At 33.6% G+C, this 27,894-nt stretch overlaps 1 protein-coding gene across 1 annotated transcript in view; it reads left to right on the top strand.

Moving 5' to 3' along the window:
• BCAS3 (BCAS3, microtubule associated cell migration factor) overlaps positions 1-27,894 on the top strand; it is a 535,625-nt gene that overhangs the window by 211,858 nt on the left and 295,873 nt on the right. The window contains exon 17 of the mRNA XM_023520385.1: positions 12,874-13,024. Coding sequence (XP_023376153.1) covers positions 12,874-13,024 — 151 coding nt within the window. The remainder of the gene's footprint in view (positions 1-12,873; positions 13,025-27,894) is intronic.

Raw genomic sequence — 27,894 nt, forward strand, 5'->3', positions numbered from 1 at the left:
TGAATATGGTTTTCTGGCAGTGATCCAGCTGATTAAGGAAAAGCGTTTCTGCTAAAGCAGAAGAGTTACAGGGAAGTAGAGTCACCATTTGTCAGGTGCCCAGGTATGGTCTTGGATATTGTTCTTCTTTATGGGTCTCACTCTCAGGGACTTTCTGTCTAAGAGGTTTTTATACACACAAGTATATTCACGGTTCTGCTTTTGGAAAATCAGTTTAGAAAACAAGGACTTACTGTTTATTAATATTCGTATGATGTACTTTGATTTCTTTCTTTTTTTGGTGACCAATTCTCTTTCACAAGTTTTTGATAATTTAGGCCACAAATTGGGTATGGATTTCTTGTGTTCTTCATGAGCAGAGCATGTAAGCGTATTTCGATAGAAAGATATTTAAATGTTTTTAAGCTGGAAATAAAATATATGTGAATATAAAAGGTTTTATCTTCCCTGCTGTCAAAAATGCTGATTTGGCCCATTTGCACAGCACTCCCATCTTTGTGTGGTTGTTAAAATCTGCTTCTTTCCCATCTGAAGGAAATGCATCTTTGACACTTCTCATGACCTGAGTCATGATGCTGAAATAGAGCCAGAAAATATTCTTAACAGTCATGGGTAAAAAGAAGGAAGGCTTCCATGGGGTGGAGGAGGTTGTGGAGAGAAGAGCATCTTTGCTATTGTTATTTTGGTTTATATCTTTTTGTTTATTAAGAGTGTTGCTTACATTTTACTACTATATCTGTTACTCAACAGAAAGTACTTTGATTTTAATATTTTTTTCTCTTCGGTGTACAATATTTAATGTATTTGAAAAAGATAAGTTCTGCAAACATTAAATAATTTTGAGTCCTCCAACTAAAATAATACTCCTTAAATCTTGAAATTTACTTAATATTTTAACTTGTTAAACTGTCCAGTTTTACTTCTGAACCAACTCTCAATTCTTCCACATCTTATATGTTTAACAGTGTAAGTAGTAGTTATATTTGTTGGGTGATGCAGATCAGTTTCTGTATTTTTTCCCTTGAAAAGTGAAGTGCTTCTGTTTGCTCTGTTGACATGATACAAAATTCATTGCGAGGTAAGCACAGGAGATCTGGGTGTGTAGGGTATTTTCAAAATAGAATTTTGATGAGGATTTATTTATACTTTGGTGAGCTCATGTAATCCCAATTTTGGTCTAAAATATGCTAGATTGTGGAGTTTTTAATTCTGGTGTATTTTTCACTCAGGTTAAATGTCTTCACTTCTGAGTATTTAGTTCTAAAACTCTATTTGAGCTCTCTTCAGAAGAGTGGGACATTTTGAGGGTGCTTAAGTATGTTAGATTCAAGAATAACTTCAGTCTTAAAGTAAAAGGCCCAAGATCTTTTAGTTTTGTTCTTCTAATTTATAAAAAGAGTTTGCTTTTGTCTCCTCTCGTGTTAAATGTAGTCCATTTACTGCTTTTTTTGATTTTTGAGTGTTGAAAGGGTGGCAGATGACAATCCTAATGTTTAAAATGAACTAAAAATTACTAAAACTTATTATAATGAGCATCAACTCTTATAAATTTCTTTTATCCCAAATCATGGAGTGTTCTAGGAATAATAAGTTAAGGTAATGAACTTCCCACTTATGAGGGAGATTTTATTCATTCATTTTATAAATATGGGTTGACTGTGTGATTGAGACTAAATTGTGCCACAAATATAATGGAGAGGAAATGTAGCTAAAAGATTTTCCTACAATATATTTCATTGCCTGTTCCCATACACCTTTTATCTCTGTAACTTTTTGGACAGATTTCTTATATTTTCCCCTGATTGTATTCTTGATGTCTTATAAATGTTTCTAATTCTTGATCTCATTTCCCTTTCTAGGCTTATTTTTGCATCCCGAGACTTCTAGTTCCAAGCCCGCTTTAGTATCTTTTTAGAGTAGTGTAGACAGCCCTTATCTACATACAGTTTTAGCAAGTTAGTTCCTGTGACTGTTAATTTTTATGTATAAACTTTCTAAATTTATTGAGTTTATTTTAGATTTAAGGAAAGAAAAATATCCAAATTTACACCTAATAGTTGTGAGCACATTAAGATAATAATTAACTGGTGAAATGTATTCAGGCTAGAAAAGAGAAGCCACCTAGAAAATTGTTTATTTAAAACTTTATGTATTTATGTAAGTATATATAAATATTTGAATAAACATATACATTTATAAAGAATTATTTAATAATTAGTGCAGTTTCAGTTCTCTAGAACATAAAGTTTTAATTCTACTGACATTTAATAAGCACTGGTGCAAAGGTCCATGCAGGCTACTCTGTATATAGTGGAGAGAAGTGATGGCAATATCATTAAAAATCTTAATCACCATCTCGCCAAAAAAAAAAGAAAAGAGAAAAAGAAAAAGAAAAAAAGATTCGTGTTTTGTTTTCAGGTTGATTTTGTGGGAAATTTAGTTTCCTACCTTCCTATCCCTCCCCAAAGTACCTGTAGTAATATCTATGGTGCCATGAACTGTTCACATGAAAAAGCAACAAGTGTTTTTGCTGGAAATGCATAAAGCTTAGCAGTATTTTTACTTCACCATCTATCACTCCCAAAAAAAGTTACAGGGAGAAACAAGTCAGTGCCCAGTCCAAATTGTCCTTGAACTCTTTCCATCTTGAACTTTGTCACCTAAGCTGTTTGGTTGTTGTGTTAACAGTCTTTTACAAAATATGTATAGATTATTCATTTTCTTTTAATTGCGTGTTCTACTTCCTTGGCTCCTGTGAACGAGCATTGCTTCCGCCCAGTTTGGTATGTGGGTCAGAAGGCACAGTTTCTCACCAGGGCGCTGCTGTTTCCTTTTCCTACTTGAGTAGATTACAGATTATACTGGAATACGCCTGAGAAAAGGTCAAAAAAGAGGGTGAATGTCCTGGAACTGCAGCTGGGAAGCTTGTCATTCTCATCTAGGAAAGGGGAGAAAAACAGACCAAAAAAGAGAGAAAAGTAGAGACTCCCATCACAACCCTGAACATCCCACATTCAGGAAATTCCCATTTGCACAGGATACTTTTTATATTTTCTGAAGGGATTTTATTTGGTTTTGATTAAATTATTATCGAGTGTTTGGCTGAAAAAGCTTTAATGTTAAATTAGATGGTAAGCAAAAGCTAAGCAATGTTTTTAACTTTTCAGAGCCCAGATTTCCAGTGATTGTTTCAAAACAAGCTACCATCGTACTCTTTGACAGAGTCAAGAAGTCGGGAGCTTTTCAACTACAGCGTTTTAACTTAGTTAAACTCATTGGTATATTTTGGATTTTTACCCTTGTCAATTCCATAGCAGGATATTAAAAGCAGACCAAAAGTTTTGGTCTTCTGGAGAAAGCAAAATGCAGACAGAAAAAAGCCCCATATGAACTTATTACCCGGGTTTTATTTTGGAAAGATATCGTGTAGGGAGTAGATATCATGTAGTGGTCTTAGAGGAGGGAAATTGTTGGAAGGACAATAGCGGTTATTTGGGCATAGGGCTCTTCCTATAGAATTATCTTCTCAGCAGTGCCAGGTTGTCTCGTCAACTTTGGCTTTCAGTGTGCCTCGTTAATCCAATTTCAAAAAGTAAGAGTTCAAAATATTAGCAGACTAAGGATTTAAAAGTGAGAGGCTTAAATCCTAGAACAAGAGTGGATCTTGTGGGTGAGTGTGTGGAGAGGTGATGAGAACAGAATGTGATACTATTGTGGGAGTCTAATATATATGAAAGTTTCTATTGTAAACCTTCAGAAAAATGGAGCGCCTAAAGTGTATATGATCTGTGTCCATGATAAGGATCAAAGAGTGAGAAGATCATGCAGCCCTCCTGATGACATTGTTCTCCCATCGGGCACTTCAACACTGCTCAGTGTCCCTTTGCTTTTTAACAAATGAATCTTTGCCATTTTTATATTTATCCCTGCATCCCTAATGACAACAAAGGGCAGTGCTCATTTATCCTCCAAACGTGCCATTTGGTCTACTTGATTCGATTTTAGTTCTCAGTTTCTTACACCTCATGTTGCTAGAATCTTCCTTTGACCCCCATTAGCAACAATCTGTAGCTTTTGTCTCTAGAAACCTAAAACGAAAAGTTTTCTCTTTCTTATCGATGTGATACTGTTTTAAGGTACTTTCTGATCTATAACTATGATTCGTTGAATGCTTAATGCTGTTTTAACTGCTTTTATTCCCTTTGGTTCACAGTATGGGAGGATAGGAAAATTTTTTAAAGGGAGAGATGGGGGAGGAGGCATATATTATACTTATGTCTTATTTTTCCTCTTTTTGTTTCCATTTGAGAAGAAATGCGTACACATATATAGATATACTAACATGAATTTTAATATTTAGCATAATGTGAAATGGTCAACAATTTCAGGATCTCGCTGGCTTCAGAAATTTCTTAGAGTTGGCCGTCTGCCGCATTCACATGTTCTCACATCAGTGCATTCAGAAGCTGAGAATACCAACCTGGCAGCTTCTGCAGAGAGGGTAAAGATAAAACAGAAAGGAGTCTAGCTTCGCAGCCACATTACCTGGGAGTTGTTGCTGATGTCTTTTCCACAAATGTTCCAGTTTGTCAAAGCCTAGTAAATCTTAGAAAGTTTATTTTTTTTGTAGCATCTGTGTTTTATAATGGGGTCTTTTAATTTGTTTTTACTTTGTCTGCAGGGATTTCTTTTGTCCGGAGTTTTCAGACTCTGTCCTTTTTTTTTTTTTTTTTTTTTTCCTGTGGAAGTGAGTCCGTTAATGATGACCGGTTTGGGAATATGCCTCTCTGCAAAGCCGACCTGACAAGCTGCTCCTCCAGTGCAGCAACAAAGCCCATTGTTATTTTCTCTCTTTACTTTGATCCTCAACTTAATCCGTTTTCCTGAATTTTTGTAGTGTAGAATGTCTGGGAGAACGTACTTTGGGAGAATGCATACGTGATAAGATGGCATTTTGGAGTTAGCAAAACTTTGAGTAAACGTATTATACTGTGTCAGCCTCACACACAGACAGTGGTTCAGCGTGTCAATATGGAGGCTGAGAGTTCCTTTCTCCCAGTGTATAAGGTATCTGCAGGTATTCTTCATTCAAAAGGTAGAAGAATTAAAAATAAAAGAAAGCACATGAGGTTGTTTTCATAATTCATTTTTCAAATATGTAATCTTGTTCAAGTAAATACAGAAAGTCAGTGGTTAAACCCTAATGTGAACTGTTCTGGTTTAGTGCTTTGTTGTAACATTAAAAACAATAATAACTGTCAACAAATAACTGAAAAGAAAACAAAGTATCATAGCTTTAAACATCAAGGGATGTTTTATAAGTTCTGATTATTTAAATGATTTTCTGTTCCCACATAGAATTGCTCCTTTAATTTATGGAGAAACCATTTTATTGGAACTTGGAATTTTTTCCCCCCAGAGGAGCTCCGTCTATCTTGGGGGCTGGTAAACCTCTAAAGGATCAAAGCTCTAGTGGGTTTGGATAAAGACCCAAAAGCCTGAAGGCTTATGGAAGTTTATCTATATAGAGTAAGCCCAAAAAACTGGGATGAGAGTCTTAGAAGAGCTTATTTTCTCATGAGAGTTTTGGGACTTCCTCTGTTTGGATGTGCCAGAAATACTGTGAGAATATCCATTCTCATGGCATTTGTCACTTACAGGTCTTGTCCCAGCTGGAATTTGAAAGTATAATGGTGTGTGAGATGTTATATGTATTTTAAAGTTTTATGAAGTCCACTACTAAAACCGCAATTAAAAAACCTCTGTTTTCCATGTACTTGTACAATAAAACAACAGAGAACAGTTAGTGAAGGTTACATTTAGCATTTATGTAGTGACTTTGTTGAGCTCAAAAATGTTTGATTTTACCATTACTGTCCTACATATGCCTGAGCGGTGTAGCAAAGAAATAGTGCTACTATCTCTTTTTGTCCAAATTGGAGCATAGAACAGAGGAACAGACTTAATCTACGTCTAAGACTTGGAACACTACAAGTTTCTTCCTGCTGAACCTCATTATATTAAGAGGCTGAAGGCTTAATGAAAGATTCTGGCTCAGAAATTTAGCCTTGATATAACCATAAGGAAGTGTCTAAAGATCTATTCTTGAAGTTATCAAAGTGTAGGCTCCTGGCGTAGATTAAGCAGGATAGTGAAAGCCATTCCAGCTTCTGAAGGACTTTGAGCCCCCTCCAAAATTAATTTTTTTCCTATAGGTCATAGGGCTATATTTTCCTGTACTTCCTGGATATGGCGAAAACGATATTTTCTTCATTCATTCAGCAAACATTTATTGAGCTGTCAGTAATTTGTGAGACACTGCTGCTCCTTTGTAGGAGTCTCTAGTTTTTGTGAAGGATAAATCTGGAGGTTTGTTAGATTCTAGCTGCATTTTCAAATAAAATCCATGACACAAGAGACAGTGAAAAATGATTTGAACAATAGAAAAGAGAAGAAAGGGTCATTATATTATTTTTGTGTATTTGATTTATTGAGTATGAACTTTTTAAAAACTTAGTGTTTATTAATATATATTTTTTACATGTAGTTCATTATGTGTTAGCTAATGAAATATCTTGCTTAAGCCAGTACCCTTATTTTACTAACTCCTGATATAATTGTCCACATATCTATCTCATGTTTTCCTTTATTTTCAATTAGAAAAGTAAAGGTGAGAAGATGCAAATTCCTTCCTTTATGCTCAAAATTTGTATACCTTATCTCCCTTTTAAAGTTGTCCCTTCAACACAACAATAAAAATGTGTCCTTCCTTTGTGTTCCTGAGATGTTTTGCAGAATCTTTGTTAGCATATTTATCTCTAGACATATATACCTTTTTTTGTTTATATATCTTTCGGTCTCACTATGTTCTGGACTCTTTAGAAGTCCCTTAGAGTTATTCAGCCAGGACTAGGACAGGGCCTCATACCAGTAGGCTCAAAAAGTGTAAAGTGAAATAATGATTGTTGAATGAAACCTTTGCTTGGTACAGTATCATCTTGTCTTTTCAGCCCCAAAGTCCTTCAGTCTGTCTTCTATATCCATTACCTTGATCATTTTAAAATCAATATTTCCTTTACCTATCCCTTTCCATCTAACTTTTTAACTCTACTAAAACTACCCTGTTGTAGATTACCAGAGTCAGCAGCTTTCTCTCTGAGTTTGCCTTCCTGGACCTTGTGGTCATTGACCATTTTGTTAACACATTTATTCTTTCACTAAAGCTACTTCTATAATAAATTGTTTGCTATATCCAGTGAAATAACAGTAGTCTCCCCTTACCTGCAGTTTTGCTTTTCGTAGGTTCTCTTACTCTGTCAACTGCAGTCCAAAAAATATTAAATGGAAAATTGCAGAAATAAACAATTCATAAGTTTTAAATTGCATGTTGTTATGAGTGGGGTGATGAAATCTTAAACTGTCCCGCTTTGTCCTGTCTTGAATGGGAGTCATCCCTTTGTCCCGCATGTCCATGCTGTATCGTACAATAAGATATTTTGAGAGAGAGACTACATTTACATAACTTTATTACAGTATAGTGTTATAATTGTTCTACTTCATTGTTATTGTTATTCTCTTACTGTGTCTAACTTATAAATTAAATTTTATCACAGGCATGTATGTATAGGAAAAGAAATAGTATACGTAGGGTTCAGTATTGTCTGCAGTTTCAGGCATCCACTTGGGGTCTTGGAATGTATCCCCCATGAATAAGGGAGACTGCTGTATAAATCAGATACTACTACTATTCTTATGAACAACCTACTTTCCTCTTTCAAATGGGCTGGATTTCAGAGGCTACTTCATAAACACAGACAGCAAGAATGAAAGCCCATAAATATTTGGGTGTTCCTTGACAATATAGTAGCAGGCTGAGAGGGATAGGTCTGAAGTACGTAGTATGCTATTCTGAGGTTGCCCTGTGTCCTGGTGAGCCAGTGGAGGATGAGTCATGGCTAACTAAACCACAGATTTGGAGCTTCTCAGTTAATCACGTCATTTTTCTAGACCACTCATCCTATCTAAAAGTTCAGTGATCTCAAAATCTGTACTCTGTCCCTTGCTGAAAAACTTACCCAAGTTTTCTGCACCTCTGCCTCGGTTGAAAGATTTTTTTCTAAATCTGAAATCATTTTATCTTTCTACTGCTTTCTATTATAATCTTCTCCTCTAGTTCGGGATTCCTTACTATTGCTCACATATGTGGCATCCCTTTACACCCTGTGCTCTTCATGTTATCCTTCAGGCTCAGAATATTTCCTCTCTTACTCTTACTCATATTTTGCTCATCTTTCAAAGCATAGGTCATGTTCCATCTGCTCCGTAGTCTCTTCTTCAAATAATTGATCCCATATGTACTTATTTTTAGTACTAGGCAATTAGAACTTAATTATTCCTGTTTCATACATATTAGATGGTAAGCTTTGTGACAACAGAAAATGCAGTCCTCACAGCATGTCATCTTAGGTTAAGGTACGTAAAAATATTTGACTACTAGTTGTGAAATATGTCTGTTATACACAGTCCTTGAATTTCCTTAGCTTGTGACATATTTAATGTTGTGGTCTGATTTTATATCCATATTAATATAACTATAATTGTCTAATGTCAAATCTTGCAGATATTTACATCTGTATTGGTCTTAAGAGTATCATAATAAATCACGTTTAATGAGTTAACTGTAAGACAGTGTTTCCATTATTCCTTTACAAGTATCAAATATTGTAATAGATTTCCACTCTTCCTGTTACCTATAAGGTTCTATGTTGTGTGAACATAGATATTATTCTGTAGTTTATTAAATGGTTTAAAGCATGTTGTGCACATTCTGAATGCTGTCTTTTATTATCCCTACCATAGGTATGGGTCATTTCAATTAACTTTACTGTCAATTCTGTTTTGGAAATTGAGATAGATAAATATTTATCTTATTTGTGTGAATTTCTTATTTTTCTCCTTACTTTGCTAAAGAGACATAGTGTTTAACTTGATAATTCCATAGATTTGTCATATCTGGTTAAGCTATTATCCTAATTCTGAGGACACGTTCATCTTTAAAAGAAGCCTCTTACCTTTCCACTACCTCCGAAGCTACCATTAGATACCATGTGGTAGTTCTCCCTCTGTATTGAATCCATTTTATGTTGAGTGAAATGTCTCTCAGGGTGCCAATTAGAAATAAGATATTAAGACCTTGGGGAGAGATTCTTTTATTTTCCATATAAATTTGTCTCCTTAATTCCAATTAGTTAAAAAAAAAAAGTTTATATCTGTGTGTTAACTGTCGCTGTTATTTTTAACATATTTATTGCTAACAACATAACTGATGCAGATACTTTTTATAAAAAATCAAGAACAATGATTTGAAAATAACGTTGAGCCGGTCAGGTGTTTTCTGTATGGAAGAGTTGCTGGATTATAAACACTGGACTCATAACATGGAAAATGTGGTAAATTTTTACAAAGTTTCTGTGTAAGTGCATAAATTATAAGAATCACTATAAAAGTACAGTAATGAAGAAAATGTGGTATTGATGAAAGGATAGAAACATGGATCAATAGAACAGAATCTAGAAATATATCCACACGTATGATCAATTGATTTTTGACAAAGGTGGAAAGATAATTCAGTGGAGAAAAGTTAATCTTTTTAACAAATGGTGTGAAGCAAGTATACGTCCCTTTTCAAAGCAAATGAACACAGTGATCCCCAACTCATACCTCACTCCATATATATAAATTAACTCACAATAAATCAGTGTACTCTTGTCACTTTTGTTTGATATTGTACTAGAAGTTGTAACCAGGACTATTAGGCAATAAAAGAAACGGAAGGTATCTGGACTGGAAAGGAAGAAGTAAAACTCTTTCCTTTGAGGATGTCATGATCGTGTATATAGAAAATAGTAAGGAATCCAAAAGAAACCATTAGAGCTAAGAAACAAGTCCAGCAAGGTTGTAGGATACAGGATCAAGGTAGAAAAATTAGTTATATTTCTCTACACTAGCAGTGAACAATCTGAAAAGTGAAGTTGAGAAGAAAATCCTATTTACAAGTTGAATCAAAATGAATAAAATAGGAATAAATTTAACCAAAGAAATGTAAAACTTGTATCCTCAAATCTACAAAAATATTTATTCAAAGAAATTATGGAATAAATAAACAGAAAGACATGTTATTGGCTTGGAAGACTTAATATTGTTTAGATGGCAATTCTCCCTAAACTGATCTATGAATTCCATGCAATCCCTATCAAAATCCTAGCTGATGTTTTGTGGATAATGACACAGTGTATGTGGAACAGCAAGTTTTATTGGATATCATGACCCATTGAAGAAGGGCAACAATCCACTGACTGTCTTTAGAAAGGAATTCAATATGATTTTTTTGTTCTTTTTCTTTAGTCTCTCTAAAAAACCATTATTTACTGTGACAGTATCATTTTCTTCCTTGGAAAAAGGTGCCTGAGCAAGAGTTAATAAGAGTTTTGAAATTTAAAATATCATCCTTAGTGTATTCTATGTGTATTTGGGTAGGGGTTTGTGCATTGGAAGTCATCATTTGTTTAGAAACCTAATTCCCAATATGACAGCATTTCAAACATTATGGAAATTCAGAAAAACGAGTAATATAATCTAAATTAAAAATTTTTTTTTTCAATTACAGTTGATATATAATATGAAATTAGTTTAGGTGTATAACATAATGATTAGACATTTATGTAACTTATGAAGTGATCATGCTGATAATGGATAGACTTTTCTCCAAAGGAGTTGTACACATTACCAAAATGCATATGAAAAAAGATGTTTAACAGGAATCATTAGGGAAATGCAAATTTAAACTACAGCGAGACACCACTTCGACCCACTAGAATAGCTAAAATTAAAACGATAGACAATAAGAAGTGTTGAGGATGTGGGGAAGTTGGAGCCCTCATACATTGTTGCAGCCACATTATGGCAGTTCTCAAAAAATTAAATACACAAATCTACTCACTAATATTCATAGAAGCATTATTCATATTAGCCTAAAAGCAGAAATGACCCACATATTTATCAATTGATGAATGGATAAATGAAGTATCGTATATCTATGCGATGCTATATTATACAGCTATAAAAAGGAATGAACTACCAATATGTAGCACAACATGGATAAACTTGAAAACATACTAAGTAAAGGAAGCAGTCATAAAAATCCACATTGATGGATTCCATTTATATGAAATATTCAGAATAGGCAAAAACAGAAGAGAAATTTTTGGTTGTCAAAGGCTGAGGGGTGGGGCAAAGGAAGAGTGACTGCTAATGTGTATAGGCTTTTCTCTTTGAGTGAAGAAAATATTCTGAATTTAGATAGTGGTCATGTACATTTAGAACATACTAAACAGCACAGAATCATATACTTTAAAAGAGTGACTTTCATAGTATATGAATTATATCTCAGCAAAAATATTAACCCAGTTTTTAAAATGGGCAAAAGATTTGAACAGTTTGCCAAAGAAAAAATATGGATCACAAGTATATGAACAAACAAACAAATAAAAGCTAAATATTATTGGTCATCAGAGAGATCCAAATAAAAGCCAGAGTAACTAAAATCAAAAAGAATAACAATACCAAATTCTGGTGTGTATATGGAAGAACTGAAACTGTCTTACTTTGCTGGTGGGAATGTGAAGTTGTTCAGCTATTTTGTCAAACTGTTCAGCATTTTCTCATAACCTTAAACGTAAAATTACTATGTCCGTGGAAACATTCATTTACTATGACCCCCAATTCCATTCCTAGATTATTTATCAAAAAATAAAAATAAAAGCAAACATATAAAAACCTGTACACAAACGTTTATAGCAGTTTTATTCATAATAACCAAAATTTGGAAAGAAATCATTTATCTTTTCACTGATGACTGGATAAACAAACTGTAGACTTTCATACAATGAGATCATACTTGGGAATAAAAAGGAAAGAACTATTGATACACAAAGAAACATGTAGAATATGTGAATCTCAGTGAATCTTATTGGCCAGTGAAAGAAGAGACCCAATATGCTAGATACTTTATGATTTCATTTGTAGGACATTCTGGAAAATGCAAAGACCATGGAGAGGGAGAAAAGATAAATGCATAAGAAGTGGTTGTCTTACTGGTGAGCCTAGAGTAAATACTCTCTGTGTAGATCAGATTTTATTTCACAGAGGAGTTTGTTTTTCCTGATTATTAGTGAACCATAATGACTGTTCTTTTAATTTGTAATATTAATGGCAAGCATAAAATAAAGGGAAGTGTGTTTGTTTTTAAATTTTATGATGTGAAATGGTACATATTGGGAGAAAGGTGATGTTTTTGCCTATAACTTTGGTCTGTCTCATCCTGCGTCACTCATGCTACTCTCTGTGGGACTCATCCTTTTGAATCATGTTTGTTTTGCCCTCCGAGCCTTCACAGACTGCCATGGCTAGAATAGTCTCCCTGCCTGTTCTCAAGCTTGTTTAGGGAAATGCTCCATGCCTCCTCTAGACTAATTTAGATTTTTCCACTTCATTTTCTCTATCTTATATTTCTTTATAACACCATAAAAGTATAATTAAATTTAATACTAATTATTTGTATAACCATTTAACATCCATCCAATTCGGTATTCTCCATTCCTCTACCCTCAAACACTAAATAAAGTCTCTATTTATAATTAGGTCATACTTGGTGTTACCAGTAGCCTTTGTTTTTTCCCATGCATATAATATTGATTCTTTTAGAATCAATTCTACCTTCGATAGCTTTCTTAAATGATTAGTGGAGTTAGCGCATACCCTATCAGAGAAGGAAACTGCCCTTGGTGATGCTTTTTAAAATTTTTCTCTTTGTAGGGAAACTGAACAGCCAAGACTCCTACAATAATTTTGCCAACAACAACCCTGGCAACCCTCGGCTCTCTCCTCTCCCCAGCTTGATGGTATTGATGCCTCTTGCACAAATCAAGCAGCCAATGACTTTGGGGACCATCACTAAACGAACAGGGTAAGGCTTCAAGCTTGGTCCTTTTTTAATAGCTGTTTTAGAGGACTGAATATGTAAAAATCAAATATACTTTTTATTTGTGTGGTTTTGATTATGTCTTCATTTCCAGCCCACATGAGACTTAATGGCAGCAGATTAAGTATAAAGTATGGAACATGCACAAACATACTCACACACAACCATGTACACACACATTCATAGAAAAAACAAAGCAGTGACAAGTTGTGAAAACCAGTATTGGCTAATAGAAACCAGATCCATCTACTCAGTGTTATACTTGCTGCCTTGTGGCTTTGTCTGAAAGTTCAGTTTCATTTTCTTGCTTTTGTGGACCTGATTCGGATTTATAATGACTCCCAAATTTTGACTAACTCAAATACAAAGGAGAGAACTTTAGATGACAACCGTATTTCTAATACCTTTAAAAAAACATCTGTAATTAAGTATAATTAACATATAATAATGTCATTGGTATCAAGAAAATGTGATATTATAGTTTTCAAAAGCTAGAGTCCTAAGTTTTGGGCTCTGATCAAGATTGGTCATTAATATCCTCAAAGACTTTTGATGACTCCCTTCATATCTTCGTGCATATTTAGCTATTTAAACATTTTACATATATATATGCCTTACTGTTAAAATGTATAGCTGAAACTTACCGGATTTCATTAACCATTGCCACTCTAAAAAATTAATTAATTTAAAAAATAAATAAAAATAAAAATTTTAAAAATTACGATCTGTTAGGAATATAAAGTTATCACTTCTTTGGGTTCCTGAAAATAAAGTGCTGTGTCTGAGATATCGTTAGGTATTTAATTGTGTAATAAATCTGAAATGCGATTTTGTGCCAAAAAATACATATGTCTATAGGCAAATTACCTCTTTTCATCAATAAGCAACCCTGAGGTTTAACCTAATTTGAAATGAAACAACTGTCTTAAAATTCTGTATTCGGCTAGTCAGGAAAAAAGCCCACTTTGGCTTTAGATAGTCCTCAGGGTTTTTCAACAAAAGGAATACATTAAATTATTTGGCTCCTATATCAATATGTCTTAATATTGTTGTGCTAGATGTTTATAGAAGTCAAATTTGTAAGAATAAATACTCATTCTCAAGGACAAGGCCTTTGAGCTCCAGATTTCACCATAACACAGAAATTGACCCTCTACCTAGTTGAGTAGTTTTGTATTAAAGTGATCCTGTTGTTAAATGCAGAAATAAAATTGAGTTTGTGGCACATTAAAGGGGAAAAAGGAAAAATATAGTAAACCTAGGTCCCAAATCAGCATTGTAAATTCTACAAAGTAATTAGGAGTTTCTGTCTGTCTGAATCTAATTGAAAGAATACTCAAAACTGTTCTTCTTGCATTTAATTTTGGTTTTGTTTCTGGTCTGTGGTGGTTGTTTTTAAAATTACAGAGCTATGCTATTTTCTAATGCACAGAATTAGCTCTCTTTCAAGTAAATTTCTCCAAATATATTTCTACGATAGCAACTGAAGTTCTATGCACGAAATCATATGATAGAATTTAACTCAAAATACTTGTTTGGAGGGGTGGAAAGTGGGTTTACCTTTATATATATTTGAAATTTCCCATAATAAAGAGACAAAATCTCTCTCATTCTCTCTTGCTACTCTCTTCTTCTCTGCCCTTAGATGGGTAGAAACCATTAATCACCTGGTGTCTTCCTATGTTGCCATGCATTGTGAACTTGGATTAATTCTATTTCCTTTACTTTTTAAAAACTTGGTCACAATTCCTAGATTTTGAGAGCATGTACATTAGGCTCCCTTATGTTATAGACAATTTAATAATTATTTATTACTGAATTAAATATGAATTCGAGTTATACGCTTTGAAATGAATATTTATTCAAGATACATGTATCATATTATTTACTATACTTTTGATCTCAATTTTCAAACCTTTTGCCAGGTTTTTAAATTCTTTTTAGGATGTCCTGTATTGAATTGTTTAGGAAGAATAATTACTGTTTCTCCCAGAATGAGTACTTGGTTTTAAATTTCTAAAATTTTGACATAGATTCAGACTTATAATAAAGTTACAAGACCAGTAAAAAGAATTCTTGTATACCCATAGTAAAATTATATACTTAGGTTAGATCAACATTTATCTGTTCCATGTCCTAGATATTTGGCATAAAGTCATAAAATAAGCATTAAAAGTTTCATTTTTAGCCCAGAGATTTCTAAAGATTGCCTAGGTTCCTATGTTTGAATAACCAAATTGAGATGGCAGCCTCAACTCAAACCTTCAGGGGATAAAACGTGTACTTACCATATTTCACATCTGCCCTCTTATTTTCGGAAATATATATCCCTGGAAGCCTGTGCAGTGTCAGGGACCATCTGTCTTACTCCAAGACATGCATGTGCCAGTAGAACTCAAATGGCAGAAGACAGATGTATTTACACCTTCATGTTCTATACCTTGAAGCAGCACTTGGAGGAAATAAGGCCTATTTTGGCAACAGCTGTTGCTTAACCCTGCTGTGGTGTACGCTGATGAAGGCAATGAAGTGCTAGAAATCATTTGGTTCAACAATCACCTATTCAAACAGGATCCATTTTCTTCCAGTATAAGACTGAAAGCTTAGGAAGACCTCCATCACGTTTTTATCATAAGAATAAATAAGAATAGTTGTCTTCATCTGTTAAAACTGAAAACAGGTGCTAAGACGTTACTCCTTGTTTGGGAGTGTTAAGTTTTGTAGCAGGGATTTATTAAACAGTAATTTTATGGACAGGTGTTTGAGTCAACGAATCAAGTAAATGATAAAGTTTTTTTTACTGTTTCCAATGTAAAAATTTACTAAATAGCTTTTTAACAGTATGCTTAATTTTATGTGCATATTATTAACATATACACATCATTTTATGGGAACAAGCAGAGAATAGTAAATTTCAAAGAGGTAAGAGTAATTTCATAGGAACAAAAAAGATAGAAATTGGAAATGAAGTTACTTCCTTGCTCTTAAGTAGCTGACCATTTTCAGTGAAGTGAACATGAAATGATTGATTCTCTTTCATAGGTTTCATTTTCCCTATATGGAGCAGCTTCCTGCTCCTTTCTCCAGCCCAATTTTTATATTTATTAATTTCTTCGTGAGCAATTTGAGTTAGGTATTAGGAACCTTGGGCCCAACCTATAAAAGTAGGTTAGTTAATATAGTAGAAGAGTCTGAAGCCCTGCCTTCTCATCTTGGTTCTGTCACCTATTCCCAGTGTGTCATAGGAAAGTTTCTTCATCTAAAAAATAAAAGTTCGTAGGGATAGATTATAATTTTTTAAGCTTAATAGCATGTGAGTTCCTACCACGTCTTAGACTCCATTACTTAATTTCTGAGCCTGATTCACTGTTGAGCCCTGGGCCAGTGCTAACAAGAGCTCCATTTAGAAACTGCAGGTGGTTGTTCTTATGTGGAGATGGCAACATTTAACGGGATTTATTTGATTATCCGTAGTTGAAATTTGCGGACTAAATGTGCCATCAGAGCTTGCTAAGGTGAGTAAATGACACTGGCATATAGTAGGCCTCGAAGAAGGTCTGTACCTACTTCGGATTCCATTAGGTCTAACTTGGCTCATCTAGACAGTTTGGCCCAAGCCTCAAACCTTACAGGTGAAGTTCTGAGAATTAAATAGGAAATATTTGGAGAAAGACCACTAGATACAGTAATACATGATAATTATCCACCTCACTAATACCTGTCTTGTCTAGGTATTAGTTCATGATAGCTAAGCTATAAATATTTGGTCTCAGATGTAAAATAATGGACAGTATATTCTCTTTCATTAGAGTATATGTGGATATGTCTACATGTGCAATATACTTACCATAGTTTGAGTTTCCAATTTTGGTGCTAAATCAGTAGAGTACTTAAATCACACTATAGTTTGTTCCATTTTACCATAAATCTGTGGATTTATTTTTTTGGATAAAGCCTACTATATACTATATTAAAAGTCAGAAATAACTTTCTGCAAAAATTTGGCAGTCTATTTAGGCTACTCCAGTCTCTTTTCTGCCACATCTGGCAGAATTTGAACATTATCAAATGTTTTTCTAATGAAAATCTTGAGTATGTAATTTAAATTTGCATGTTGAATATATCTCATATTAGACAGTTTACCTGTTTCAGCTTTAATTTGCTTTACAGATCAGTAATTTGAGGGCCAACAGTGCCATAGGTCTCTTTAGTTAGTGGGGGGGTGAGGGGGGGCGGGGGTGGTTTAAATTAAAAATGAAAAGTAACAGTGGAAAATGACATGAGGACTAATTTGCTCATATATGCATGTGAGTCCGTTTTAGTTGCTCCTTAGGGAGCATACAGAATGTAGCAGTCATTAGAGCTTCTAAAATATATTGTTAGAGAAGACAGCTCTACTTTATAATTTTACTCATCACATTGTGTAGGCTTCTACTTTTTCTCTGTTCATTACATTTAATATTTGTGTTCATTGCGATGTCTGTTAGGTTAACAGTGCCTAGGTTCTCATAGGACATGACCAATTGAAAAACAGGACTTTTACAGTATATTTATAGATTTTCCTCTTAAACTCCTACAATTTCTTTAACTCTGCAGATGTTGAACCTAATTGTTATTAATACCTTTTTAGCCAGGTTATAGAAGATTTCACCATGTTCAAATCAAATCTAGTTTTATTTTTTAATCATATTTAAGAAGTCTTCACATTTGCCTTATTTTTAGCTAGTAAGACCAAAGCTTTTGTGGTGCTATGTGGCATTCAACAAAATGAATCAGACTTACATAGCATTAATGATATAAAACACAATTCCTTCCTGTCTTCTGAGAATCTCCAGAAAAAACCCTTTGAGAACCAATGGCCAAGTCATTTCACGCTGGACTATAAATAAGTCTATAATAAATATTTCTGGATTTTTAGTTTCTTGGCCAGTCCTGATGTTTTTCAGTCAGAATTCAGCTTAAAAAGGACATAGTCATGACAGAGTGAATAGGTTTTATGTGGCAGGATTATTATATCTGCTGAAATTTAGTAGTTCTTGGAACACGCAGGTTCTTAATGTCTGTCCGAATGTGATAGAGTCGCATATGTTAATACAATTTTAATTCGATATATATTCCTGCTCACATACTCTCTTTCTCCTTCTATCCACCCCCATATAAAACTATGGGTTGTGGAGGGGGAGGGGAAAATCATAGGTGAAGACAGCTGGATCATGGGCTTGTCCTTTGCGACTTTATATATTCATCCTTTTGCTATTGAGAAAAGATGAAGCAGGCACATTTCAAAAGAACAGCTGACACTACCCATACAAAGTTAGTAATTACATCAGTCACTCTAATTCCTTGGAGTTTGTGGCTCTTCTTTTACATGTATGTGGCAGAGGTCCAGTTTGTAGGAGTGGGTAAGAAGTGGGTGAATGTAGATGGGAGACATGCCAAGTGTACATTCTAAAGCGGGTTCTCACCCTGTTTCCCCAGCGCTCTGATTTCTCCTTGAGCTGTGTAGCCAGCAGATCCTTATTTAATTGAAGAAGTATAACTTTAACCTTACACAACTGGGTTATGTTGTGAGCAGTGAAAAACTATATTGCCTTTAAACTTGACAATGCTGCAGTTTAATACAGGGATGTTTACTGCAGTGTCTGGATAGTTAACAGTGCATTTTGGGATTGTGGGGAAGGACATGGCTGTAGAAATTTTGTTCTTGGTAATGTGCTACTACTGCCTGGAAAGGAAAATCTAGGAGATTTTTTTAAAAGTTTTTTTTTAAAGTGTTTGGTGAATACATGTTTCATGTATATATATGTGTGTGCATGTATATATATATATATATACATGTTTTATATATATATATATATATATACATGTTTCATATACGTGTGTGTGTGTGTGTGTGTGTGTGTGTGTGTGTGTGTGTGTGTATAAACCTAAACCTGGAGAAAGGTGTTTACTGCCCCTATAGGTGGGAGACATCAGCTGGTCTTTTGAAATGTAGAAACTTTAAGCTTTCGTTTCATTTTTGTTTGTTTGGTTTTTGAGAAGCCTTTTAAGTCATAAGAGGACTTAGATAAAACTTTCAAATTCTTTACAGTGAATCGGCTGTATTCTGATATTTGGAATGAGATTAGAGACTGTCCGGCATCGATACAATATACACTAAGAGCATCTGATCACAAGCACTCCTGTCAGAATCACTTGAACTATTTGATTATTTCAGGTGGTTTTTCACATGAAGAAAACTAAAGGAAGTTGGGTACTGTGTACCAACAATAACCTCCATACTCGTGAGGTATTTGTGGGCACGTGAAAACGTATTGAACCTTCTATTTTCTAGTCATTTCCACATGGCACCACTATGCTATGGAGAGATTGGGATCTTCATGCATGGTCTCAGTTGTTTAAATCGGTATTTGTCAAAGTGCAGGGTGAGCTGTATTAGTTTCTGATGTAATTAGTAAATTTTGTTTTGGAAATAATTAGTGAATCGTGAAATCAGGAAAAGGGGACTCTGACTTTTTTCCATTAGTTAAATAGAATAGAATAAAATGCAATTTTGCTACTGTTTCTGAAAACACAGCTTTGGCATTTTCCTAGGAGCTTGTTAGAACTATAGTCTCAGGCCCTACCCAGACCTACCCTGTTAGAATATGCATTAACTTTCATTATCACTAAATCCCAACTTGAATGTTTACAAAACATTGAAATAGAAAATAGTAAAGTTGATTACAAACAAAAAACACATTAAATTGTTCCAATTTATGTTGTTTCAATTTGTATGTGTTCACGTACATATCAGCTTGCACCCTAAAATATATTTCTATGGGTCACAGTCAATAAATGTTTGAAATCCACTGTTTTAAATGTGAATGATGACACCATATCTCTGGTTCTGCTCTTTCCATTAACTGTGTGAAGAGTTCCTTGCTTTTCATTGGCACCATCTGTAAGGTTCCCCCCCGCCCACAATATCTCAGTTCTTCCAGCTTAGTCTTTGAGTATCTCTTACTCTTCTGTTCTTTTCTTTCTATTTTCTTTGCTTGAGTTCTCAGAATTGTACTTGGTGTTGTGAAAACATAAACCTCAAGTTTCAATTTGTGGTCAAATATACTGAATTCACTGGGAGATTAATGCTAATTAGCAGGATTTTTTTTTTTCATGTCCTTAGCACCAAAGTTGAAGAAGAAAATATCCAAGTTTTGCCAATGTGTTTTCCTTCTCAATTTGTTACGTCTTCCTTCCAAATGTCAGATGCTACAGCAGCGTTTTGTTCTGGATATGATTAAATCAGCCAGTTGTCTTTGTGTGCAAATATGCATAGCACATCTTAAATACTGTGAACTGAGTATTAAGAAGAAATATGTGTAACACCGAAGTCTAATTTTATATCTCTAGTTATATTTAAAACAGGCAATTGTGGCTTTAGTTGACTGAATCCAACCTAGCCCAATGCAGGCCAGGTAGAGGAAGCTAATCTGTTGTACCACTATTAAGAGAAATGCCAGTTTCCTGGAATGTGACCCTAAATGAGAATAAATCATACTACTTGTGTTTAGCTTTTGTTCCTTTGGCCAGCAAAATGCAGTTCAACTTACTGGAAATTAGCAACTTTGAAATATGTGCTTCCTTCCATGGCTCTGAGTCTGCCACCGGTAAACAGCAGAATATGCTTATCAAATTTTTTGTTATCTTCAGCTAGTTTTAAACATTTCGTGTTACACAACCACACCTCTGTTGCTACCAATCCCACTCTTTTCTCCATTTGATTATTCCATTTAACTTATACTTTGTTTTAAAGGGCCTCAGAAGTGAAATTTATTTTTTATTTTACCTTAGGAACCCTGCAGGGGTGCTCCAGAAAAGGGGGAGAAATAGAACATTTTGAAATCCCTACCCTGTGAAAATTAAGGGACTTGTACTATACATCATTTTTATTGGTTATATCAGACTCATTAGTATTTACTGCAGAATTACAAATGATTACTAATTTTTTCAGTTATTTTATCCATACTCTATAACAGTATGATTTACATGTATTCGTTAATGTTAAATGAGTTTTCCTCTAATTTTTTGTGCATTTTCCCCCCTTTTCCATGAAGGCCTTATCTGTTTGGAGCGGGGTGTTTTTCCATAAAAGCTCCATGGTGAGTCCCAATTCAGTCCCGCATGCCTAATTCATTTGTTGTACTCTCAGAAAATAACTGTTTTGTACTGTTGTTTTCAGTTGCATGGCCTGATCACAGATAGATGCACCAAATTGCTGAATAATTTGTAGATGGGACATGAATGTTGATATTTAAGCTTTAAAAGAGCAGTTTTCTTGGTTTTATTTCAGTTCTTGAAAAGTCAAATTAAAAAAAAAAAGAAAAGCCAGAGATTATTATTAAAGAAAAAGAAATTAGAAGAGTTCTTTCATCATGCTAGTGTATAAGACAAAGCTATCATCCAAGTTTAAGGCTTTGAGTGTTATAGTAATAGAAGGTCCCTACATATCATCCTGAACACTGGAAGACATGATTTATTTTGAAATATAAATATATTTAAGGTATACTAAAAATACCCTATAAATTTTTACGGCATTTTATTTGGTACCAAAGGAACAAGAGTCACTTCTGTTTTGAATAATTTCAGTGTCTAAGGAGCTACAAGATGAGAAAATTTGTGTTTCACATAAAAACTCCTAAATAATTTATTATTTTGAGTTAGTAGCACCTATATACCTTAACTTAATTATTCCAGAAAATTCTTATGTAACAATGCATGAAATACAACTTTGTCTTAGACACGATGAACATTGAAAAGAAACAGTATATTTAATACTTTTATGTAATAACGTAAAGCAGAACGTGTTTAGAACCTTGTATACTGTGTTTAACATAATGATTAAGAGTCAGGGCTCCAGAATCAGACTACCTAGGTCTTGAATCCCAGTTCATTCACTTCCTACCTATATGATCTTGGCTGATTTTTCTAAAACCTTTCTGCTTCTTGGTTCCCTTATCTGTTAAATTGAGTTAGTTACCATTAGCACCTACCTAATAGGTTCATTGTGAGAATTAAATGAACTGACAGTATAAACTGCTTAGAACACTGCCTGGCACATAGTAAGAGCTCCATAAATGTTAGTTGCTACTATTATTATTTCTTTTCTTATTTAGGAGAAGAATACCATTTTTGAAAAGATACTTCTTTATCTTAGATTATGTTTTTTGGCTTTTAAGAGTAAGTGAGCTAAAAGGAAGTTTTGGGCAATATAAGTTATGTTGCCCAACATATCATATGTGTAGTTCTCAGTACTGTTACACTATGCGATTCCATCAAAATTAGGACACAGGTTGTAAACCTATTTTAAACAAGTTCAGGGTATAAATGAATAAAAATTTCATGAAAGTCTATCTTTATTCTTTTCGTTAACCAGATTTCTTTAAAAAAAAAAAAAACAAATGAGATACATGAATCTTACTTAGGAGTTTATAGTGAGTAGTCTATTTTTAAATGCCAGATTCAACATGACAAAATTTCTTTGTGGACTAAACTTAGAATTAAATTCCATCTTAGGATAAATGTCTCATTCTAAGTACAAAGAAAAGAGTTTTAGTATGTTAATAAAGATTGAAGTTTTTGCATAGAAGTAAAGATGGAGTAACAAATGTTGTATGTTAAATAAGAAAAGTCCATTTCTTCAACAGCTTATGTGCTCCTCAAATTTAAGCAAAAGCACTTGTCAACCCGAAATGATTTGAGGTTGAAACAAGATTAAAAGAGCCAGATTAAAGAAAGGGATATATGAAATATAGTAGACTTTTAAATCATTGCCTGTCTTTTAGAAGACTGCTTTGTGGTTTGTTTGATGCCATCGTTAGCTCACAAGAAACTCGTTTTTAGTCACTTATGCTAGCCTGAAAGATCCTCCTTTAAAATACGTTCCTTTGCTAGTGGTGCATGTTTTTCCCATTAAGATCTTAATGAAACCTCAAATTAAGGCAGCAAAATGAATATAAATTTGACAACTTCTTCCACGTTGTTTATAAGAACTTCTTTGTTGTAACAGTTTTTGCTATTTTTCCATGATATTTAGCATTCAGCTTGAGAATGTTTTTACTGTTCTGAAATAAAACATTATGTTAAATAAATACATTTATAGTACTTCCACTTGTAGGGTAATATTTATTTTTTGGAAGAATATGAAACTTTTATAGTTCCTCTTAAAATGTTATGTAAATTTTATACAAAAGTTTTATTACTTTCAAGTTGCAGCATTTATATTTAACTAAGATTTTCTTTTGATCACAATTTCTGCTAATTCTTCATTCTTTGATAAACTGGTTTAATTGTTTAAAATAATGCAGTTTCAGATGAGTCAGTTTAAAATAATGTCTTTCCCTTTGATAACAAAATAAGCTTGTTGGGAAGTTAACTATGCAGGCCATCTTTGACATTTTAGCTACTTTATGCATTCCAGAGATTATGTATCCTCCAGGATATTTGCGTTTGAAAGATTGTATAAAATAAAGTAAAAGAAACACACATATGATATACTTTTTTAATTCAGAAATTTTAAGAGAAATAATCGTTGTGAATTTTTTTAAATGAATTTTGTAAGTAACGAGTATTTATTGAGCTCCTACTGTGCTGTAGTATTGTGTTTAAGCTACTGTTATTTAGTCAAAAGAAAAAATATATACATAACAGTGTGGACAAAAGTCCATTTGAATATAACCTTACTCATAACTTGTCTTTGTATTATATAAGGTGAATTTTACAGAAGAATTAAGATTTACATATCGAATTATATTTAAACTTTTAATTAGCACTGTCTGAGAGTATTCAATTTTTATTTAAATCGTTAATTTAAACTAATCTTATTCTTTTGAGAATGTTAAAAATATTATAATTTTATTTTTGAAAGGAAAGATTTATATGAAGATGAATCTTATTTGCAAAGTTTACATAAATCTTAGATCTTTAAGAACAATTCGTGATAGAATAATTTTAGATATATTATTAGTATCTATTTAAAATAAAATACTTTCGATTTCCCTCTTAATTCTTATTTTAGAAAAATAAAATCGAAAGTGAGAGAAAAACTCTAAATTCCTTTTGAAAACAATCACAGTGAGTAGTATAAAGAAAATTATTTCTTTAACGCAAAGACATTGTATCACTTGTAATTCTTACATCGATGATGCTGCGTCTAGCATTTAAACTGAAACATTGACTGTAGCCTTATGTTTTAGATAAGGAAAGAAACAGTGCTTCTATCTCAGTTTAGCTCTTTTCACGCTTGTGTCCTTCTGAACAAGACACCAAACCTCATTGCTGCTTTTGACACTATCCATAGATAAATCACTTATATCCTATTGTAAAGTGCAGAGTAAAATTATCCAGATGGGCATCATTTTTCTGTAATTTTAAAGCAGATGTCATTAGAGTTTTGCTTTTTTTTTTTTAACTTTGCAATAGAGTGTAGAGAAAAAAGACAGGCAAGAGAAATGCAATATGTTAATCTTAGTAGATTACATAATACAGTAAAAGCCAATGGGTAACTTCAGTAGTCTTTATAAATAGTCTTAAAGATGTTGTAATGCTTGTGTCCCCAGAACTTCTAGTAGCAGTGAAAATGATTCTTATTCTGTGGTTAGATAGTTAAGTCTTCTAGAAATGACAAAAAGTTAAATTCCAGAGTTTTAATTTAGCATCTTATTTGTTCATCTTTTTTTTTGTTCGTTTCATTGTATGTTTGTTACTTTTGATTATGTTATCTTGTGTCAAGTTTAGTAAATGTTTTATAATTATTATTTTGCCTGATATAAAAATTGAATTCATTCCATTTTTCTTTTACGTTTTGCTCAAAAGTTAATCCAAACATTTCTTTTTATTTTTGAACTTGAGCTCAGGGGAGTGAAGAGCAGGAGTTCTCAGTAGAAAAGAGTCCATCAGCACAATCAGTATGTTTTGTTCTCATTTGTAACCATAACACAATTGAATTTCTGGACTCTCATGTACGTTGCAATTATATTTTTTATATCGTATTATTAATAAATCAATATATAAATGAGAGAAGGCCTGCAAATATCCAGAGTTAATTATTCTTTTTAAACTTGCAAATGTGTTGTGATGAGATTTGTCAAGTCCTTTTCAGAGAATAAAGGAAAATGTTGAGAGGAAGAAAGAAAAAAAAGGGCTAGAACTGCGATGCTTTCCTAAAATAGTTAGGTCACCAGTGTATAAGAGAACACGATTTACAAGGCTAGCTCTTTTCCCTTTTATTCTTTTCACATATGTATCATTTTTCAGTGTTTTATCTTTCTGCCAACAAAAGGTTATTTTGCAACAGAAATATTCTGGGTCATTGTGGAAAAGTTCATTTCTGCTTCTACCCAACATTCCCAGTCTTGGTATTTTTAAAAAGATGTAGAACGAAGAGCAAATTGAGTCAAAGTTAAAATTTCTCCCAATTGGGTATATCACATAGAAAAGACTTTATTAATAGTAATCTTTATATTCTTTTTTTATTATTCTGAAAGTCTACACATGGATATATTTTTATGTTCTATTTTGCTTAAATACCAAAATCATTCCAAGCGTAGATTGATGGTAGAAACAGCTTGATACCCAACACATAGCACTATGTCATGTAGGAGATAGCAGGTTATTTTCAGAGATGAAAACTCTTTTGATTACTTATTAAGCACATTTTTTTTTCCTAATGTGATTTATTAAGGGCGTATTAGAGGAAAGGAAGAAATAATGAAGTCTAAGTATAAAATAGATCATTCTTTACATAATGTTAAGCATACTTTTACCAAAAGATACTTATTCTCTGTAGGCGATAATGAGTTTATATAAAGTGATACTGTGTTGATGCTTTTTAGTTTTGTGTTCAGAAGCTGAGTAATATGTAACACTAAAGAAGTGTTAAGAGAGTTTAACTTTTGACATCACCTGATTAGACTGTAAGTTAATAAACATACAGAATATGTTTTTATGGCCAAAGAATAAATTGATGTTCTATCATATTTCTATTCTTCATTGTTAGGTTATAAAGTTAGCTATCTGGCCCACTAGCAACTATTTTTAAGTCTATTTAGGATATATAGTTTAGATGCACCATAGTCTCTCTTAAGAAGTGGCATGCTCACTTCTTTCCTATCTTGTTGCTTATGACATGATTTAAAAAACAAAAATGAATAATTTGCAAAGAGCTTTGAATTTGCCTTGGTAAAGTTTATTTGTACATTATAGTCCCATTGTTCTCTGATGGTGATTCTAGTAAGAACACTTAGTCACACAATTAGAAACACATTTCAAAAAATTCCGGAATGGTTTTTTTTTTCTTCCCTCCTCCGCCCTCCAACCTCCTAAAATCCTAAGTGTTAAAAACGACCAGTGGAACTTAAAAGTTCCAGGAACTTAACAACTCGATGACAGTAGGTCAGTTATGGAGATAAAGGCTTTGGATGAGAGTTTACATTCTAAGACAGTACAGCAGAGAGCATCATAACCAGAAAAAGCAATTCTGATCCTGGTTCCCCAGATACCAAGGGATGGTGCATGGATGTTCAGGTGTAGGTAGACAAGAGTCTTCTTTTCTACTGGTAGATTATGGCAGTTGTGGCAAAGGTTATTGCACTTGTGGCAGATGCAAGAAGGAAGATGTGAAAATTTGTAGAACCAGGTTCATTGCCTCACAGAAACTTTTTAAAAAACTATGTCTTTATTCCCTGTCAGTCAGTGGAAGTCTCACTGTGACTAGTGTTGATATTTTGAGCATGGATGTGATCTTCATGAGTAATGATGTGAAGTGTTTAAGAAACGTTAATGAAATAATCTAATAAAAGAAGAGACCTTTTCATATATAGCAATGCGCATTACTGTGGATTTGGTACAAAGGGAGAGACCAATAAGTCCAATCACAATGGCCCCCGATCCAGACTTTTTGCTTTCTCTAGCAGAAGGATGTAAAAGCGGAAGGCTTATGAAGTAAAATAGTCTCTCACATATTTCAAATGTCATATGGACCTAGAAACTGAGATTCTCATTTTTTTAAAAATTAGGTGTGCTGTATAGAAGAGAGGTAATGTTGTTAGTTAGGAAGGCACTGCCCTTAGAACTTTATGCGCTTTACCTAATCCAGTGTTTCTTAAACCTGAGCATGAACCAGAATCTCCTGGAGGGAACCTTAAAAAAAAAAAACACAAATTATTAGGCTCCACCCCCAGAATTTTCTCATTCAGTAGGTCTGGGGTGTGGCCTGATGAATATTCACATGGTAAGAAGTTCCCAAGTGGTACTGCTAGCCAGGGACCACACTTTGAGAACAAATGCAATAATCCTTAAATTAACCCTATAAGGTAGGGATTACTGTTTTAATTTTATGTATTAATAGTTTGAGCCCCAAGACGTCAAATAACTTAACCAAAATTGCAAAGCTAATAAGTAGTAGCATTGGGATTCATACTCAGGTTTCTTCCTGAGTCCAAAAACCAATCTTTCTCCATCCAACTATACTTTATTGAAAGATAAAGAGATGAAGAATAGTGAGCAAAAGAAGGTAGAAATAACGTCAGTTAACATTGAAGACAGACGAGCAGAGTAGGAACATCAGGGCTCTGTTATTCCTGTGCCCCGACTGGGCTGTGATCTTGACCAGTGTACAGTGAAGCTATTTCCTGGTCTATGAATTAGAGAAAATTACACTGCCATTTAAGGTGGTTGGTAGAATTGCTAATGAGCTTTGGGGGGAAGCCTTTGACAAATCAAAAAAGAGAAATAAAGGATGTGAAAGAAGACGAAAGGTTGATATTAGAAACTGATAGTATGCAAGCTGATTTGGGGAAAACAGTGAAGAAAACAAG

Source organism: Pteropus vampyrus, unplaced genomic scaffold (assembly GCF_000151845.1).
Source record: "Pteropus vampyrus isolate Shadow unplaced genomic scaffold, Pvam_2.0 Scaffold261, whole genome shotgun sequence".
Lineage (NCBI taxonomy): Eukaryota > Metazoa > Chordata > Mammalia > Chiroptera > Pteropodidae > Pteropus > Pteropus vampyrus.